At 42.5% G+C, this 21,590-nt stretch overlaps 1 protein-coding gene across 1 annotated transcript in view; it reads left to right on the forward strand.

Annotated features, from left to right (window-relative positions):
- Nucleotides 1-21,590, forward strand: part of timmdc1 (translocase of inner mitochondrial membrane domain containing 1) — a 62,773-nt gene that overhangs the window by 12,458 nt on the left and 28,725 nt on the right. Inside the window, exons 3-6 of the mRNA XM_084396005.1 lie at nt 10,279-10,444; nt 12,396-12,484; nt 13,055-13,122; nt 13,238-13,316. Of these exons, the coding sequence (XP_084252131.1) occupies nt 10,279-10,444; nt 12,396-12,484; nt 13,055-13,122; nt 13,238-13,316 (402 nt within the window). The remainder of the gene's footprint in view (nt 1-10,278; nt 10,445-12,395; nt 12,485-13,054; nt 13,123-13,237; nt 13,317-21,590) is intronic.

Consider the following 21,590-nt stretch of genomic DNA (forward strand, 5'->3'; position numbering starts at 1 on the left):
AAATGATACTAAATATGTATAATACTCTGTTAATCATTCACATTAAACCATATATTCTTGGGTGAGTTTTTGGTGATCTTCGCATGGGGGAGAAGGAGAGGGGGATGAGGGAAAGAGATGTAGATAGGATGACTCTGAGGTTAGACTTTCGTCTCAATAGTGCACGAGGGTGAGTTCAAATGTTAATTTCCAGAGAGGTCCTTTGTCCTCTCAGGGTCTGGTCGCCCTTCAACCAGACTGTCCGGCATCTCCTAATTTCTCAGTTCTTACAGACAGACCCTCGACGACTCGATTTTTACAGAGGGAGCGAGTCTACTTCATATGTACACTTCAGGCAGCTCCATATACAACAATGCAACATGATTGTGACGTCACTGCAGATAACATTTAATTTACCCCCACTAACAACTTCTTCTTTTTTTTAGCCACAAGATAATTCTTTTCGACATCCTTATGTTGTGGCCACGAGATTCTATGTTGAGGGAACGACATGTTCACTCATGTTTATGCTAATAACTTTTGAACCATAAGGGCTAGAAACAAAAATGATTCCTTAGCTCAGGACAATTCGATTGCACCCTATGACGTCATTTTCCGTCATGAAAATCTTTCCGCCATTTTGAATTCTCAGAAAAAACGACTTTTTCGAACTCGTCCTATACGGTTGCTCCGGTTTTCACGAAAATTGAACCAGATCATCTTCAGACCATGCTGACAAAAAGTTATGGAATTCAAGTTGATTCGTCAAACCGTTCTCGAATACCGTACAAACTAATTTTACGTAGCGCTTGTGAAAACAGACTTAAAGCTGCTGTAGGTAACTTTTGTAAAAATTTATTTTTTACATATTTGTTAAAACTGTCATTATGTCCTGACAGTAGAATATGAGACAGATAATCTGTGGAAAAAAATCAAGCTCCTCTGGCTCCTCCCAGTGGTCCTATTGCCATTTGCAGAAATACACCGCTCCCGGTCAGAAACAACCAATCAGAGCCAGGATGAATGCCTTAGCAGTGTCAATCAAGCTCGTGTACGCGCTGATCACACCCCTCTCTTGCACAGCGCGTACCATCATTCAAAATCAAGATTGCCGGTGTGCCGCAGCTGTGCTAATGGCGGACAAACAACCAAAACTGCCAATTTCTCGAGTGGCACCTGCTCATACAACAAAGATGGGTAAACGGAAAAAGACCGATGACGATAAACAAGACTTGTCGAAGTCGCTGTTCACACCGAATTCCTCGTCGGAGCCCATTGACTCAGTGTCAAAACTCTAGTCGCATAACATACAGATAAAATGTCTACACATGTATGGGCTCACTCTGAGAACACACAAAAAAGCAGTGGAACTGCACCACTTGGTGGCGCTATAATAGAAGAAAACAAGGACATTGCCATTAATTACAATATAATTGCATGATATTAAATGCTACACTTTACGAATACATTGTGGCTCTTCAGCTATCAGGTTAACCATAAGCAACATTAGCATTAAGATAGCATAAGTAGCTTACGCTATGGGGAAAACTCCTTTTCTCGAGAGTATGAAGCCAAATTTTTAAAACGCGGTGCAGCTGCACAGCATACACAGATGAGTGGCGAGCGCGGTCATTGGCTGTGCTGCGGCAACTGCACGAACCTATGACGGGGCGGCTCGGACGTCAGAGCCCACCAGAATGGGCATGGCCAGAGGCTATAAATTCAGCCCATCGTGCCGTCAAAGTCTTTAGATTTAATCTCCTTCAGCGAACCTCCACTTCGCTGAAACTCCGGATTAAGAAGCCTTTGATAGCATTAAGAAAATGATGCTCAACGAGCATCCAGCGGAACAAGCCACTGCTTCGCAGGTCTGAGGACGCCGGCTTCCTTCGCCGCCTTCACCCGCTGTTCTGCTGAGCCAATCCGGCGTGCCGTATCCTTTCTTGATCAAGTGTTCGCTGCCGCGACACTTCTAAAAGAGAAATTTCAGCACACTGCTCCTCGTGCAGAGGCCCTCTCGTCGGGGGAGCCACATCCTCTGCGCTTCCTGCCTGGGCCGTGACCATGCAGAAGCTGCACTCGCCAAGTTGCTAGAGCCGCGTAAGAAAAAGCGCCATTCGCAAAGGATGCCTGAGCGGACTGAGACGAGCGATGTCACGCCGGTCCAGTCCCCGTGTGCTTCGCTCTCGCTGGATGATTCCCCCTCACCGGTCCAGTTCACACAGGTGGACCAGTGCCCCTCTGTGCGAGTGGCAGGTCTCGTCTCCTTCTGAGCTTCGGACGACGAGAAGGACAAGGATGACAGCTTTTCTCTCGCTGCATCTGACTGTGATGAGTGGACGGGCTCCATTTCCGGCCCCCCACCGTCGACGCAAGCCGGCGCTAGAGCGAGCTTGCATGGACGCCGAAATGATCCGTGTTCTCTCCAGGGCCGTCGAAGACCTCGGCATTGAGTGGTCTTCCCCGGAAGAGCCTGCACGCAGCAGATTGGACGAGTGGTTCCTGCAGGGGCGACGGCAGGCCCCTCAGCAGAGGCCCGCCCCGTTCTTCCCTGAAGTACACGATGAGCTCTCTAAGTCGTGGAAGGCACCACACTCAGCTCGCCTGAAACATTCTTTTCCTTCGACGCTCTCCTCCGTGGACGAAGGATAAAGGATATGAGGCAATTCCTCCCCTCGAAGAGGCTGTGGCTGCCCACCTCTGCCCCCCCACTGCTGCCGGATGGAAGTCCAAAGCTTCTCATCCGTCGAAGCCCTGCCGCACTACTTCAGCTCTCGCCGGTTGCGCATACGCCGCTGCCGGTCAAGCTGTGTCGGCGCTTTATACCATGGCTGTCCTCCAAGTGTTTCAGGCCAAGCTTATCCGCTCTATGGACGAGTCTGGACCTGAGGCTTTCAAGGACCTGCGCAGCTCCACAGACCTGGCCCTGCGAGCCACTAAATTGACAGCCCAATCCATCGGCCGCAGCATGGCGAACCTGACTGTTCTTGAGCGACACCTCTGGCTCACGCTGACGGAGATGAAGGACGCGGATAAGGCGGCGTTTCTCGACGCCCCTATCTCCTCTGGTGGGTTGTTTGGTCCGGCCGTCAAGGGTTTCGCCGAGCGCTTCACTGAGGCTCAAAAGGCATCGCAGGCCATGCGCCACTTTTTGCCGAAGTGCTCCAGCTCCGCGTCGAGCCGCCAGAAGGCGGCGGCGCCGCCTCAACAAGTAAAGGCAGCACTGACGGTCACTCAGCCCTGGCCAGCGACTGAAGTCCGTCACCGCTCTCGCTCCGCTAGGCGCCGGCAGTTCCCTGAGAGGCGGGGACCCCGACCCAAGATTGCGCTGGACCCCGAGCCTCGCAAGCCTTCCTAACCGCAGGGAGAAAAAGGGAGAGTTTGAGTCCCGCCGAGGCCGGACCGATCTCCCCAAAGCTTTTCAAACATTCCCCAGTTCCCTCCTATCAGGCGGCTGGAAATGTCTACATTGCAGTCAATGGGCCGGTTACAAAACACACTCACCTGCAAACAAACGCCGTTTTGACGGCGACCCACTCAAAGCACGAAAAGAGCCCTTTTCTGTCTGTGTCACTTGTAGGTCGCGTGCCCACGACTATGTACGCACCCCTACACACAAGCACTGTTACCACAGTCTCAAACATTCCCCCAGCTCATGCTGGAAGTTTCATAAATGTAGCGTGCGTGCCTACTGTCATGTACGCACCCCTGCACATAAGCACTGTTCCCACAGCCACAAATATCTCCCCAGCTCACGCGGGAAGTTTAATAAAAGTAGTGAGCGTGCCTGCTTCACAACAAATACTGTCAACTCAACACTCACTCTCCCCCCAACCAGCGCGGGAGAGACAATTAGGGTTGCAAAATTTCCAGAAATTTTGGAAACTTTTCAGGATTATTTGGAAACTTTCGGAAACTTTTCAGGATTATTTGGAAATTTTCAGTTTTTGATATTCACTTTTAGAAAGTTTCTGGAAATTTACCAGAAATATTCAGCCCCTTTGCAACCCTAGAGACAATAAACGTTGATTATGTGCCCACTCTTCACCGCGCGCATCTACACATAAAAACTGTTCCCGCATCAGTTTTCCCTCTAACCCATGCTGGAAATGTGAATATGGGTAAGCCCGCTGTGCAGCGCGTGCCCCCGCTTATGAGCGATGTACATACGGCATCTATAGCTCAAAACGGCCGGGTCCCTATCTCACAGCGACCCGTCCCCAGTCTTTATTCAACCCCTAGCGGTACGGGCCAGAGCCTGGGAGGCTATCCCCGGCATATCAAAATGGGTGTTGAACATAATAAAACATGGCTACTCGCTACAGTTTGCTCACAGACCGCTGCGCTTTTCAGCCGTGGTCGAGACGAGAGTGAGAAAAGATGTTTCACACGTTCTCCGCACCGAGGTGCTCAAACTGCTGGAGAAGGGTGCTATCGAAGCAGTTCCCCCCTCACAAAGCGAGTCAGGTTTATACAGCCGCTATTTTCTCATCCCGAAAAAAGATGGCGGTCTCTGACCCATCCTAGATCTCAGACGCATGAACAATGCGCTGGCGAAGCGCCCGTTCAGAATGCTGACGACTAGTGGTCGACCGATATATCGCCGATATTTGGAATTTTTTAGATATCGGCATATGCCGATAAATCTTTCCGTTTGGCCGATATATTTCAAAACAGTTTGTGACTGCATTAGTGCTTTTTTCCACTGACGCGAACAGAGCGAGCATGAATGAACTGAATACAATCGCTCTGCTCCGCCCAGCACGTAAGACAAGCCATTCAGAAGTGAAGCAGACATCTGACGGACACAGTAAATGACCATTCGCATTCTAACCTGACGCTACATTGTGTTACACACAATAACATTCCGGCGTGCAGCAAAGTCTATTCAAACAGTACCGTGATATGTCAGATCCGCAGACCACCGGGTAGCTCCAGTGGGGGTCACAGATGTGATATAAACGAATTCAAACAAAACTGAAAATATTTTACCTCACAAACAGTCAAAAATCCTGTGACTGGCTGTTCCTCAGATACGCGCGTTGTTCTCGGGTTACGTTTAAACTAGACGCTGTTTTCCCACGGACTCGCGTGCACGGAAAAGCTGGGTCGCGTGGCGTGCACTACAGATCAGTGGTCGCGTGAGGTGGATGAGAGGAGAACACTATGGTATAATAATAATACGTTTGAAAATAAATCCTCAAATGTTATTCACTATCTACTGTATTTATTTATCCATGATTGGCGTAATATCGTGTGTAGGTATACATGTTCATGCAAATACATGTGACGGCTTGCAACGTTTCAAAGAAACAAACAAGCAAAACTAAACAGACATAAATCATTATTATTTAAATATACTTAAAGTAAAACAACCTGTTTAAAGTAAATAGTGTAAATAAACTATGTGAGATTTATATTTAACTATGCATTGTACATAAAATGTATGTAATTGCACATACTATTTTGCCATTAATTTATGAATATTGTTTAGATTGGTTCATTAATGATAAATGTTATTTGTAACCTGCAGTAAGCAGCAGTAATTATTTATGTGACTGAAAAAATCTAATTACACTTTTTTTTTGGGCTGGACAGAAAAATAAATCCCCTAGTGGGAAAACTTTACAGAGCCAACACCAGGGAATGCAAAGTGCAATAATTCTTTTAGTAAATATTTTTTATTGCATAAATATTATGTACAATAAATGTTCATTTAGTTTCACCAATATTCTTTGTCTCTCATTTACTGTATTCACATGTATTGTATCGGCCTCATATCGGCCAATCGGCCAGATTGCTTTCTCAATATCGGCATCGGCATCGGCCATTAAAAATCCCATATCGGTCGACCACTACTGACGACCAAACATATCCTCACGCAAATTCACCCAGGAGATTTTTCTCAGTGGATCTGAAAGACGCCTATTTTCATATCCAAATATCGCCTCATCACGGGCAATTTCTGAGATTCGCATTCGAGGGACAGACATACCAATACACGGTTCTACCGTTCGGCCTATCGTTTGCCCCCCGTACGTTCACGAAATGTATGGATGCAGCACAGACAGCGCACACAGATGGAGACAGCGGGGAGTGCGAATACTGAACTACCTCGACGATTGGCTGGTTATAGCACAATCAGAAGCACTGTTAATAACACACAGATCTTGGATCTTCAGCCATCTAGAATGCCTGGGTCTAAGGATCAACACTATCAAGAGCACACTATCTCCCAGCCAGAATATCTCTTTTCTGGGTATAGTAATAGACTCTATGCATATGAAAGCGCGCCTCTCTTCGGAGAGCGTGCTCTCTGTTCGGTGCCTAGCGGCATCTTTCAGAGCGGGCACCCCTCAAAAGATTCCAGAGGATGTTGGGTCTTATGGCCTCAGCATCAGCGGTACTCCAGCTCGGATTACTGCAAATGCGCCCTCTCCAACGCTGGCTAAACAGCCGTGTCCCAGCTCACGCGTGGCGCTCCGGCCACTTACTGATCAAGGCGAGTCGCGGCTGCATCAAAGCCCATATTTCCTGGAAAGCTGTCGACTGGTACCAGTCGGGCGTGAGTTTAGGTGTGATTTCGAGGAGAAAGGTGGTCACGACAGACGCCTCCAACCTAGGCCTGTCTCTGGCCTTTGGTTGAGCCCAGAGAAGCGCTTACACATAAACTGTCTGGAGATGAGAGTGGTCATTTTAGCACTCAAAGCCTTGCTCCCATATCTGAAGGGCGACCACGTACTGGTCCGAACGGACAACATGACAGTGGTGGCTTACATAAACCGCCAAGGCGGCCTCAGGTCAAACACCTTGCACGCCATGGCCAGGAGTCTCATTCTATGGGCTCAGCACAACCTGCGCTCGCTGAGGGCAGCGCACGTGCCAGGCATTCTGAACCAGGGTGCGGATATGTTATCCAGAGGCAATGGTCTCTTCACCCTCAGATGGTTCAGCTAATATGGAGCATCTTCGGCGAGGCAGAGGTCGATCTCTTCGCCTTCGAAGACAACGCTCGTTGCTGATTCTTTTTTTCAAGGAACACGGACGCGCTCGCCCACGAATGGCCGAACCGCCCATTGTATGCTTTTCCCCCGGTCGCGATGCTACCTCAGGTCATCGATCGGATCAGGGAAAGCAAATGTGCAGTGCTTCTTATAGCCCCCCTCTGGATGAACCGGCTCTGGTTCTCCGAGTTGACACAACTGCTGAAATCAGCCCTGTGGCCGATTCCGCTGAGGAGAGATCTCCTCATGCAGGCGAACGGGAAAATCTGGCATCCCCGTCCCGACTTATGGGCCCTTCACGTATGGCCCCTCAACGGGTACCCGGGGACCTCCCGGACCTCCCGTTATTCTCCGGTCCTGTTTACAAGAACTATAGTTCAAATGTATGTTACCACTTATATCATTATTAAGGTTGGCCCTCATTAGGCCCACTCCTTGTGTTTTCCCTTATGAAGCCGTTCACTGACCGACTTATTGGGGTCATACTTTACTCTTATGGCTTCAGGCATCTGCCTCGGGCATATATTAGAGCGAAGTCAAGCACGCACAGCGTTTTGAAGGGGGTTCCCATAGCGTAAGCTACTTACGCATTAGGAGAAACCTCTCGAAAGGGAACGTCTCGGTTACTAACATAACCTCGGTTTCCTGAGAAGAGGGAACGACTATTGCGTAAACCGCCGTGCTTGTGCTTTGATCGGTGTATCGCTTCAGTTGATTTAACCTAAAGACTTTGACGGCACGATGGGCTGAATTTATAGCTTCTGGCCACGGCCATTCTGGCGGGCTCTGACGTGTCCGAGCCGCCCCGTCATAGGTTCGTGCAGTTGCCGCAGCACAGCCAATGGCCGCGCTCGCTGCTTATCTGTGTATGCTGTGCAGCTGCACTGCGTTTTGAAAATTTGGCTTCATATTCTCGAGAAAAGGAGTTTTCCCCATAGCGTAAGCTACTTATGCAATAGTCGTTCCCTCTTCTCAGGGAACCGAGGTTACGTTAGTAACTGAGACGTTTTCTATCAATTAATGTATCCAAGCAGTTGCTCACTTGCCTAATAAAACACATAATATATTAAAGCGTCGTTGGTGTTTACATGGTTTCTACAGAATAAAACCGAAAATCGAGGTAGCGTGGACATGATGTCATTGATAGGTACATACAGTACACCACGGGTCACCTTACATTGAAATGCGCCGACATGTTTCTATAGTAGCCCTAAACGGACAAACGCGTTTCATCACTATGTTGTTCTTCGTGCAAGGAAGCTATCTAAAGTCAGCGAATAAAACACTGATACAATGATGAACAAGTAACAATAATATTCACAATTACATATCGTTTTACTGAATAATAAAGTAAACATCATTTCTTAATTTATCTTTGTAAAGAAACCTCATTGCTTAACTGGCTACTCTCTGCTGTCTCAGACGACGTCATTTTTTCCTGACGGTCACCGTAACTTCTGTTTGTTGCAATTCGCAACCTCACCACTAGATTCCGCTAAAAATCACACACTGCACCTTTAAAAGGCTGTGAGATGGGATATATAAATATATTTATATTATTATTATATTTATACTATAATAGGCTATAATATATTGATATAATAATTTCTTAATTCCGCCCTTATTTTGTCATTCTTAAAGAGATAGTTCACCCAAAAATGAAAATTCTGTCATCATTCACTCACCCTCAAGTTGTTCCAAACCTGTATGAGTTTCTTTGTTCTGCTGAACACAAATGAAGATATTTGGAAGAACGTTTGTAATCAACAGATCTCGGTCCCCATTGACTTACATAATAGGAAAAAAATATACTATGGTAGTCAATGGGGACCGAGATCTGTTTGGTCATTTTTGGGTGAACTATCCCTTTAAAGGGGTGGTTCAGGATTTTCGACATCGGACCTCATTTTCAAGTGAGCCTGGTTGTTATTCATCAGTGGAGACAGTTTTAAAAAAAAATCATCCAGTCCTTACTTTTGGATAGTTCGCCTATGCTAGGCTAGCGCGAGTCAACGGTGCACGCGTTAGCCTGCCATTAAAAACAGTTTTACCCACTCCACAGTACACCAAAAGCAAATAAATTATAACGCCAGACTATCGATGTAAATGTCTGTCGAGAGAATAATGTTAGAAATCAAACTACCCTTTCATCACATTGTCAGCGGCAGGTAAATACACTTGCGTGATAGTTATGTGGACCGTGGCTCTCTCGGTTTCCTAGGTAACCAAATATAACTCCACCGCTGCTGTAGACTGCTTATAAATACAGGGAACAAATTACAACTAATGCAATGTGATGAAAGGGTAGTTTAATTTCTAACATTATTCTCTCCACAGACATTTACATCGATAGTCTGGTGTTATAATTTATTTGCTTTTGGTGTACTGTGGAGTGGGTAAAACTGTTTTTAATGGCAGGCTAACGCGTGCACCGTTGACTCGCGCTAGCCTAGCACCGGCGAACTATCCAAAAGTAAGGACTGGATGAATTTTTTTGAAAACTGTCTCCACTGATGAATAACAACCAGGCTCACTTGAAAATGAGGTCCGATGTCGAAAATCCTGAACCACCCCTTTAATTAAAAATAAATATTATTATAGGCCTATCCATTTCTGACTATTTCAGGTCGCTATGGTCGTGCAGGTTGTTTATTAATTAAATTCATGGCCATGAGAAATAGATTTAGTTCCCTCAACATATGAAGTAGTGGCCACAAGAAAAAATGTCATTCTCTCAATATAGAATCTCAAGACCACAACTATACATTGCGTGGCCACAACATAAGGATGACGTTATCTCAAAAAAATGTGTGGCCATGACTTGTGTTTCCACGAGTTTATATGTCATGGCCACGACAAAACTAAGTGAACCGAATGCGTCCCCTCCCGGTCACCGTACTAAGTCATTTTCCATCCTTTAATTTGCTGCAGATCTTAGGTGAAAATTTTATGTTTTTTCCCTCTACAAAATAGTGGACTACTCAGTAAATCCAGGGCATTTAATATTGTGGTTTTGATTTATTCATATCAAGTGTACACAACTATAGTGGTGATATAGTTAAGGTGAGTGTGTTTGTGATTTACTGCGTTGTGATTGCAGAACCTTCAGGAATGTTTCAAAATTGTGTCCAAAACAATGCACCTCATGTTTCAGGATGCCAAAACTGGGATTGTCTCCAGAAAACCAGAGACATCTGGTTACCATATTGTGTGCAATATCAGAGACACTCTTATGGACTATATGTGGTGCATGGTGCATTTGCTTCTCTTTAATTATGTTCTGCTCTCCACACAGTGAAGGTGAGATGTACTCAGAAGAGTTAAGGAATATAGTAAAGTGTGGAATTGCTGCAGCCATAGTAGGGATGGTCTATGGAGGCCTACCAGGAGCCAGACATGCTCGTGAGAGATTTATTCAGCTCAGCCAGGCTGCAATGTACCAAAACAGAGTGGATGCAGTGGTAAGACACAAGACAGGCTGAAAATGTATTCATCTGTTTGCAGTGTTGTGCAAGTTACTTCCAAACTGTAATACATTATACATTACTTGTTACTGTTATTTAAAAGTAATTCATTACCTTACAATATTACTGTCTCAGAATTGTAATGCGTTACATTACTCCTGTATTACTTTTGAGTTACTTTCACCAAAATAACTATAGAAGTAGAACTTAACATTCTAAAATGACTAGGGCTGTAAAGATATGCGATATGAAACTGCAACACTCAGATCCACGATCTTGTGTCACGGTGCGCGGTGTGAGAAGGCAGAATCACGACACACCCCTTCCAACTCCCAGAGTTAATCCTTCCCGTCCAGATCCAAATTTACCACATCTTAAAATTACTATTAGTATTATTTGAAATTAACATTATAAAATACGTACCTACACCACAAAACTAGTTGAGAATAAATTCTTTAAAATTGGGCAGTTCCAGCGTTATGGACGTGACATTTGCAGTAAAAACTTGAAATATAAATTCTCAGAAAATGCATTTAATACCAATATATTGAAACGTCTGTTTATATATCCATAGGCTACTCCCTTAATAAAGGAGTCCAGACATTAGAAAAATATCAGTCTACACACATGCGGTTTATATTTAATATAAGGGAAATAGACATGCATGCATGCGTGACACAAAAAATCTTTAAGTTTTAGGTAGCAAAATATTTTTTTGTAATTCTGTGAATTACACTAATCAAGCCAAAAGTAATACTACCTACCAGATGAAGAAGGGTTGGCTCTCCACAGAACATAATATATTCATTTTATTTTATTTTTCGTGTTCGCATTTATGAGGAAAAAACAATGTTACGGATATGGGACAGTTCCCGGTTACGCACATGAGCGCTTTGAAAGCGGCACTGAAAGACTGCTTTAAAACTTTCACAGAGACCTCAAACAGAACAGCACAAAAAAAGCCTTTCTTTAAAGTGAATTTCGTTTTGTATTAATTGTATCTTAATTTTAATCAATGTTTCATCAACCAATTGCCTGGATTTAATAAATAAGAAGTAAATATAGTAGACAAGAGATAATCAGGACACGGAGGCGCGGGCGCGTGAACTGGAGCTGATCTCATAAATGAACTGAAACTCAGCGTCTACTTGCCTCACAGTCAGACATGTCTACTTTTAAACAGAACAATTCAAAACGAAAGAAAACAGACTGCTCTCTTTAAACACAGAACAGAGTAATGCGCATACGTCCATCCCACGAATGTAGCTTCTTCTACTACCATATTCTCCCATTAACTGCTTTTCCACTGTCCAGTGCGAGCACAGAGACCGAATTCATGCCTTGCGGCACTCCTGTAAAACCTGCCCTAAACATGCTTTTACTGGACTATGTCACACAATACAAGAGGGAGATGAATGAAATAAATCGCCATACAAATATATCAGAAGCTGTCATTTAGTCGTTATTTACAAACTTGGACACCACACGCGGCTATTGACTGACCACGAACAGGTAATAACTTACTTGCATTTTTCATTCGTTAATGTCTGGTGGTCTGGCTGTTTCCTTTCCCCGGGTTTTTTTTTTTTTTTTTTTACAATTAAATTTTGGGCTTAAAGTGTGTTGTAACGCAAGCGTTACTGAACATGTACCGAGTAAAATATTACTGAAAATGTATTAGTAATGCCTTACACTACTGCGTTACAACAAAAAGTAATAAGTTACTGTAATACATTACTTTTGTAACGTGTTACTCCCAACACTGTCTGTTTGTAGTGGTTTTGTCATGTTTTGGTCATACAGATATCTGCTCTAATTTCCCATTGTTTTTTAAGGCTTGAATTGCTTTGTTGTACATTTTATATAGCTGAAAAGCACATTATTGTATGTGGGTAAAATATGCACATATTGATGGTCTATATCCTTTTTTTTTTTTTTGTCTCGCCAGCGGTCCGCACATAATGCAGCTATTCGTGGGTTTGTGAGCTTTGGCTCAAGGTGGAGCTGGAGGGTAGCAGCATTTGTGACCCTGTTTAAGTAAGTATAGATATATTGAGTTTTAATTTTTGTGAATCAGTTTAATTACACTTTTGAATTAACTTGTCTTACTTAGTGTTAATGGTAATGTTTTTTGTTTGTTTATTATTTAAGAGCACAAAACAAAATGTAAGTTTTTATGTCAAATATTTTTGTCCTCTCCTACATATAATATTTAACTATAAATAAGACATTCATATGCAAGTTTCAAATATTTTTGTCCTCTCCTTCATATAATATTTAACTATAAATAAGACATTCATATGCAAGTTTAAACACAGTTTAAAGAAAAGTCTTAATTATCATTTCAAGAGGTCTTCAATTTGGCAACAGAAAAAAAAGAATCGCAATATTGCTTAATGTGATTGATGGGCTATGATCTTATTAAATGTGAGCCCTGCATGTTTAGGATGTTGCCATAGACATTGCTCTACCTCACCCATGCAGGTCTTAAAAAGCCTTGAATTTGATTTAAAAAACCATGGATATATCCTGCTGTCAGTTTCACCAATTATGAAAAACACTATGCTATTTAAATGTATATAATTATTTATTTATTTTTTTACACAGCACTGTAAATACTGGCTTGACAGTGTATAGCGACAAAGACGCTCTGAGCCATTTCACTGTTGCAGGTGGTAAGTTCATAAACTTGTTTGTTGTTTGTTTAGTAGGGTTTTTTATGTAGATTTTCATCGAATTTTTGCTTTATACTAAGATGACAAGAATGAATGACAGTGTTTATGTGTTTAGCTGCAACAGGAGGATTGTTCCGGCTGAATCTGGGACTTAGAGGGCTGCTGGCTGGTACAGCCATAGGAGCTGTGATGGGGTGAGTAGAACACGGAGAGAAAGAGATAGAGATATTCTGTGTGTGTATTCTGGTTGTGCCGATAGACAATAGTATCGTGTATAGTCAGAGATATCGCAAATGGCGATATTATCAAGATGATAATTGGCTTTTTTTCCCATTAATGTAGGCTATTAAATTACTATTATTATTATTATTATACAGCTAGTGTTATTATTATTAATATTAGGACTTACAATTAATTTGCCTTCCCTAATTTCATAACGACATCACCACATGTGTGACATCACCGACATGTGCGTATGAGGATTAAGTTCTCCTCGATGAAAATGTTTTTAAAACTGACTATAAAACTACATCCCACATCAAAATTAAATTTGCAAGGTGATCTATCCACAAATTGTCAAGAGTGCTTGTTATAAAAGAGACGCATCATACAGTTGTGACCGAGTGTTTGTGCAGTGTTCGATTAAACACTCAGCAATAAGAAAACAATAAACGATAGCCGTCTGAACTCTGATCTACTTTAAGTGCAACACGTGTGTACTAGCCCAAAAACCCGCGATACTCCAGACAAAAGTGCGGATGACCCATGCCTATCTATGCCTATCTATGGCTATCTACGAGCACCAGTACATCCAGAATGAATGCATCATAACAGAATCAAACATAGCCTGTTACACAGTTGTTGTTTGCCAAGATGAATAGGCTATAGCATCGTTGTTCGTCAGCATTTTGTTTTGTTTCCATAGCACATTAACAAAACATTTAAAGGTTGTATCAGTGATTTCAGGCCCCCCCCCCAAAAAAAGATCACATTCATCTAATCTTTCCTAACGATCCGCTAGCTGCCCCCATAAGCATGCCGTCAAAAAAACGCGTCTCTGTAGGCAGCCTAGGCTCTGAGATCTGCACACAAAAACAATGTTTTTCCAAACCAATTGTTTTTGTGTGCAAATCTCAGAGCCTAGGCTGCCTACAGAGACGCGTTTTTTTGACGGCATGCTTATGGGGCGGCAGCTAGCGGATCGTTAGGAAAGATTAGATGAATGTGATCTTTTTTTTTTGGGCCTGAAATCACTGATACAACCTTTAATGACACTAAAAACAATACATTTACAAATTAATAACAATATCACTCAAATTATATTGGCCTAATAAAAGTCTTTAGGTCCAAACACAGCACAAAGCAGTCATCTGTGAAAATCAAAAGCATTATTGAGCCTTGTTTATTATTGTTTTATATTTAAAAATGTATTTAATTGACACACACACACACACACACACACACACACACACACACACACACACACACACACACACACACACACACACACACACTCCCTCAACCCCCAGTTGTTGGTAGTTGGTCCACCGCGGTGGTAAAAAACTGCCACAGTCACAGCTTAAGTGGTCTTGTGGACAGGTTAACCTGTTTTCCTTAATCGTAGTAATAAAGCATAATGTTCCTTAAGCATAAACCGATCGACTAGATTTTTGCCCCTTACCTTGATTTCTCCCGGCATGTAAACACTGCATTCTTTGGGCTTATTCAAGTGCGCACATGTGATAGGCTATATGACAGGAAGGCATCCTTACATTCATTGAAGCTCATCCAGACTGAGTAAGCTTTTCGCGGTAGCTTGTTTTGTTTGTTTGTTTATTAATTTATATAGCACAATTTAATACAACTGGCGTTGTCCAAAGTGCTTCACAATAACAGAATAAAAAACACAGAACAATAGAATAGATAAACATATCACATAAAAAAGACACATAGACAGTAACCCAGTTAAAATAGCTCTCCATTAGAGTTTAAAAGATGTTGTTTTAGCATAGCTTTGAACATGGATAGTGTTTTGGCAGATCTAATCGATTGAGGGAGGTCATTCCATAGTTTTGGACCTGCTCGAGAAAATACTCTATCACCCCATGTTTATATTTAGTCCTGGTAGTACAAAGCAGCTGTTTATTTTCAGATCTCAAGGATCTAGAAGGGGTGTAAATTGCCACCAGGCTGGATAAATACACTGGAGCTAAGTTGTGCAAGGCCTTAAAAACTAGTATGAGGATCTTATAAGTAATTCTACATCTTACTGGCAGCCACTTTAGTGAAATTAATAGTGGAGTCACAGAATCATATTTCTTTGCCGACTTTATCATTTTAGCTGCAGCATTTTGGATTTTCTGTAAACGCACAATTGCTCCAGCATCAACTACATAAAAAAGGGAATTACAATAATCCATTCTAGAAAAGACAATGGACGTAATGGCTTTCTCAAAATCTGAAATAGATAGAAATGGTTTAGTCTTAGCTAACAGACGTAAGCTAAGAAAACAGGATCGCACCACAGAGCTAATTTGCCTGTCCAACTTTAAATCACTATCCAGAACAAATCCCAAATTTTTTACACTAGATTTAACAAAACCATTCAAAGAAGTTGTATTCAAGCACTGCAGCACGTCATGTTTTTTAGGGCCAAACACGATGACATCAGTTTTATTTTCATTAAGCTTCAAAAAGTTTGCAGCCATCCACTCCTTAACATCATGTAAGCATGCTAATAAAGTATCAAGTGAATTTGAATTTAATTCTCTCACGGGCAGATAAATCTGCGTATCATCAGCGTAGCAGTGGAATGACACTTTATGTTTCCGAAAGATTGCCCCCAATGGTAGCATATAGAGGGAAAAAAGAATTGGGGCAAGAATTGATCCTTGTGGGACTCCCCAAGGAAGATGTAATCTTGAGGAATCACAGCCCCCAAAGCTAACAGAAAATAATCTGGGTGGTGGTGGCGCAATGGATAAGACACATGCCTTTGGTGTGAGAGACCCGGGTTCGAATCCACTGTGAGACACCAATGTGTCCCTGAGCAAGACACTTAACCCCTAGTTGCTCCAGAGGCGTGCGACCTCTGACATATATAGCAATTGTAAGTCGCTTTGGATAAAAGCGTCAGCTAAATGAATAAATGTAAATGTAAATGTAAAATGTAATCTGTCTGTAAGATAAGATTTAAACCATTTGAGAACAGTACCTTTTAGGCCAACCCAATGTTCTAAGCGATTAATTAAAATCTCATGGTCCACCATATCAAACGCTGCACTAAGGTCAAGCAGAATCAAAATAACACTTTTACCATTATCCAGTGAAACAAAGATGTCGTTTAACACTTTGACCAGCACTGTCTTAAAGGACTTAAAGCCCGACTGGAAGGGCTCGCTAATTGAATTTGCCGTGATGTGTGCTTGTAGCTGCTTGAATATCACTTTTTCTAAAACCTTGGCTAAAAAAGGTAGATTTGAGATCGGTCTAAAATTATTAGGATCCTCTATTGCCAAATTAGGCCTCTTTAATAATGGACGAACTGTAGCATACTTAAAATCTGCTGGACAAGTGCCCTGACTGAGGCACTTGTTAATAAGGTTCAGCACTGTGGTTCCTACACTAGCAAAAATCTCCTTAAAAAAACGAGGTGGCATGACATCATCTTTAGATGAAGAAGGCTTAAGATGTACAACAATATCCACCAAAGCTGGAAGGGTAATAAGATGGAATTCACTTTTAGTATTGTAGAGTGTATACCAGCAATTTTATCATTAAAAATTTTCAAAAAATCTTCACAGTTTAAGATTGAAGGATCTGGATACCTAGTTTGCCTAGGATTAATAACTGAATTTATTATCTCAAATAAAATTTTAGGTTCATTCACATGTTGAGTGATAACATCTGAGTAATACTTGTGTTTAGCATCTCTAGAGGCCTTCTGAAATGATTGTAGCGATTCTCTAAAAATCTCGTAATGGACCTGCAATTTATGTTTTTTCCACCTCCTCTCAGCTTGTCGAGCATGTTGTCTAAGTGCCCGTAGGGGTTCATTATCCCATGGCAAATGTTTAATTTTACCCCTTTTAGCTCTAAGAGGAGCAACATTATCCAAAATATCTGCACAAACTGAAGTAAACCGTTCCAACAACTCATCAACACTTAAGTTCATCAAAGATGTTTTAGATAAAATAGATTCACCAAAATCTTTATACAGAATAGAGAATTCAGCATTAGTAGAGGAATTGAATTTCCGAGACCACATTTTTTCTGGCAGTGACTTTTCCACATTCTTGTAAGAACATACATTGAAGAACACTGGTTTATGGTCCGAAAACACTACTTCGTCAATCATAATGTCCTGAATGTGTAGGTTAAAAGATAAAACCAAATCTAGCGTATGACCCAACTTATGAGTTGGTCCTTTGACCCACTGTGTCAAATCATAAGAGTCAATCATATTTACAAACTCTCTGGAGACCACATCCTGCCCACAGCACAAATGTACATTAAAATCCCCAATAATTAGAAAACTGTCGAATTGTGTAATCAGTTTACTCACAAAATCTGAAAATTCATTCACAAAGTCCTTATTTGGCTTTGGAGGACGATACACAAGAGCCACCAGCACAGGATTTGTAAACATTATCTGAAACGTTTGTAGCTCAAAACTATTGTAAAGTTCGGTTGATATCGACCGACATCCGATTTCATCTTTAAAAATAGACATAAGGCCCCCACCGCGACCAGTTAACCGAGGGGAATTATAATAGGAGTAACCCAGAGGTAAAAGTTCGGACATCGGAGTGAGATCTCCTACCTTTAGCCAAGTTTCCGACAGAAAAAGGAAGTCCAGCTTATTGTTCATAATAAAATCGTTGAGCATGAAGGTTTTGTTTCCCACGGAGCGAACGTTGAGCAAAGCCATCTGCACTGTGGCTTTTTCTTTGATCATTTGCCGCTTGCAGCGAACGGGACGAAGATTTCGCAGCTCAATGCCTCTCGAACAGACTCGTGACCATCCCGTTTGTCTCGCAAAGGCCGGACCATCAGGGACTATCGGGTGAATCCAGCCACTCATGCCAGTCGCAAAACGCCGACATAGTATTCGGTTTACAGCTCTCCTATCCACGTGCGTTGAATCTGGGCGAAATGCAGCACTGAATTCTCTGTCATCCATGGCCCGTTTCAGTTTTACAATAACACCGCCGCGTTTTCCTCGCTTTCTCCAGCGGCGTCTTCGAAGAGCACCGGAGGAGGTGCGGCACAGGTGCAGAGGGATTTTCTCCAGCAGGTACGGCAGGATAAAACCAGATCCCTCAAAATCATTTTTAAAAGCGGCATCCACAGTCGTCTGGATCGTTAGCAGTTGATTCCGATCATAAATAAATAATGAAAATGCATTTTGAGTGCAACAGGTTAACAGCAACAGGAACAGAACAAAAACAAACAGAGCAGGTAGACGGCATGCCATGACCACCGGCGCCATCTGTTCTCCAATGTCAAGCACCACCCTTTTTTCACATTTCCTATGTAGCTATAGGGAGGAGGAAATATACAGTGGGTACGGAAAGTATTCAGACCCACTTAAATTTTTCACTCTTTGTTATATTGCAGCCATTTGCTAAAATCATTTAAGTAATTTTTTTTTTCCTCATTATTGTACACACAGCACCCCATATTGACAGAAAAACACAGAATTGTTGACATTTTTGCACATTTATTAAAAAAGAAAAACTGAAATATCACATGGTCCTAAGTATTCAGACCCTTTGCTCAGTATTTTGTAGAAGAACCCTTTTGATCTAATACAGCCATGAGTCTTTTTGGGAAAGATGCAACAAGTTTTTCACACCTGGATTTGGGTATCCTCTGCCATTCCTCCTTGCAGATCCTCTCCAGTTCTGTCAGGTTGGATGGTAAACGTTGGTGGACAGCCATTTTCAGGTCTCTCCAGAGATGCTCAATTGGGTTTAAGTCAGGGCTCTGGCTGGGCCATTCAAGAACAGTCACAGAGTTGTTGTGAAGCCACTCCTTTGTTATTTTAGCTGTGTGCTTAGGGTCATTGTCTTGTTGGAAGGTGAATCTTTGGCCCAGTCTGAGGTCCAGAGCACTCTAGAGAAGGTTTTCGTCCAGGATATCCCTGTACTTGGCCGCATTCATCTTTCCCTCGATTGCAACCAGTCGTCCTGTCCCTGCAGCTGAAAAACACCCCCACAGCATGATGCTGCCACCACCATGCTTCACTGTAGAGACTGTATTGGACAGGTGATGAGCAGTGCCTGGTTTTCTCCACACATACCGCTTAAAATTAAGGCCAAAAAGTTCTATCTTGGTCTCATCAGACCAGAGAATCTTATTTATCACCATCTTGGAGTCCTTCAGGTGTGCTTTCATGTGTCTTGCACTGAGGAGAGGCTTCAGTCGGGCCACTCTGCCATAAAGCCCCGACTGGTGGATGGCTGCAGTGATGGTTGACTTACTACAACTTTCTCCCATCTCCCGACTGCATGTCTGGAGCTCAGCCACAGTGATCTTTGGGTTCTTCTTTACCTCTCTCACCAAGGCTCTTCTCCCCCGATAGCTCAGTTTGGCCGGACAGCCAGCTCTAGGAAGGGTTCTGGTCGTCCCAAACGTCTTCCATTTAAGGATTATGGAGGCCACTGTGCTCTTAGGAACCTTAAGTGCAGCAGAATTTTTTTTGTAACCTTGGCCAGATCTGTGCCTTGCCACAATTCTGTCTCTGAGCTCTTTAGGCAGTTCCTTTGACCTCATGATTCTCATTTGCTCTGACATGCACTGTGAGCTGTAAGGTCTTATATAGACAGGTGTGTGGCTTTCCTAATCAAGTCCAATCAGTATAATCAAACACAGCTGGACTCAAATGAAGGTGTAGAACCATCTCAAGGATGATCAGAAGAAATGGACAGCACCTGAGTTAAATATATGAGTGTCACAGCAAAGGGTCTGAATACTTAGGACCATGTAATATTTCAGTTTTTCTTTTTTAATAAATGTGCAAAAATGTCAACAATTCTGTGTTTTTCTGTCAATGTGGGGTGCTGTGTGTACAATAATGAGGGAAAAAAATGAACTTTAATGATTTTAGCAAATGGCTTCAATATAACAAAGAGTGAAAAATTTAAGGGGGTCTGAATACTTTCCGTACCCACTGTATGTCAAACTCTGACTCTTTCTTGACGCAAGATATTATTCTCATCTCGTACAGAAATAGAATAAAAATGCTGCATCTGTAACTGCATGAGAGGATAATGTGTCAGTAAATTTCACGCTGACATGTAGAAATACTCTTCAGTTTTTAATGCATTGTTTAACATCACAACAGACATAATAAATATAATATTTTGAGTCAGATACACAAATAATTAGGCTATGTTTTCACCTCACTAGTCAAGTCAAGTCACCTTCATTTATATAGCGCTTTTTACAATATGGATTGTTTCAAAGCAGCTTTACAGTGATAATAGGAAATTACCGTAACAGATTAGATACCGTAAAGATTGTTTAGGCTTTACAACAGCTCTAGGATAAAGTTTGTCCAGCTAAAGTTAGTTTTGATTGATTGAATCACTTACGTTGCGAAGATCATTAGTTATTAACTTAGGGGCCGCTAACACGACACCATTCTAACAGGAAAGCCCTCACAAAACAGTGCCTGGTGTCTCGAGAACGCAGTCCCTGAAAATCTTTTTTTTTTTTTTTTTGTCTCGTCTGCGTAGCCACGCGAACCGGAATTATCCTGACAACATTTTATTAGTACTGAGGTGAGGTAAAGGGAAGGGAAGGAGGTCTTCACAGGGGAAGGACTGGTTGACACTTCAGGACTGCGTTGTCATCGTGTCCAGGCGCAGGTCCTTCATCAGATCTGGATACGGCCTGGATCCGGCGGACTGCGGTAAACCTCGGATAAACAGAGAGACTTAATATTAGCGTAGACGCCATCCTTCTTATGATGTAACAAGTACATCAGGATTTATGCGGAGTGTTCCCGGTTCCGGCTGACCTATTCTATGCAGCCTAACATTGAATTATAGAAGTCTATAATGTGTTATGTGTATTCTAGGCCAAAGAGATGTGTTTTTAGTCTAGATTTGAACTGACAGAGTGTGTCTGCTCCCGAACAATGTTAGGAAGATTGTTCCAAAGTTTGGTGCTAAATAGGAAAAGGATCTACCGCAAGCAGTCGATTTTGACATCTAGGTGTTATCAACTGGCCAGAATTTTGAGATCGCAGTAGACATGAAGGACTATAATGCGTTAAGAGCTCGCTCAAGTACTGGGGTGCTAAACCATTTAGTGCTTTGTAAGTAATCAGCAATATTTTAAAATTGATACAATGTTTAATAGGGAGCCAATGCAGTGTTGACAGAACCGGGCTAATATGTTCATACTTCCTGGTTCTGGTAAGAACTCTAGCTGCTGCATTTTGGACCAGCTGTAGTTTG

Source organism: Rutilus rutilus, assembly GCF_951802725.1.
Source record: "Rutilus rutilus genome assembly, chromosome: 2".
NCBI lineage: Eukaryota > Metazoa > Chordata > Actinopteri > Cypriniformes > Leuciscidae > Rutilus > Rutilus rutilus.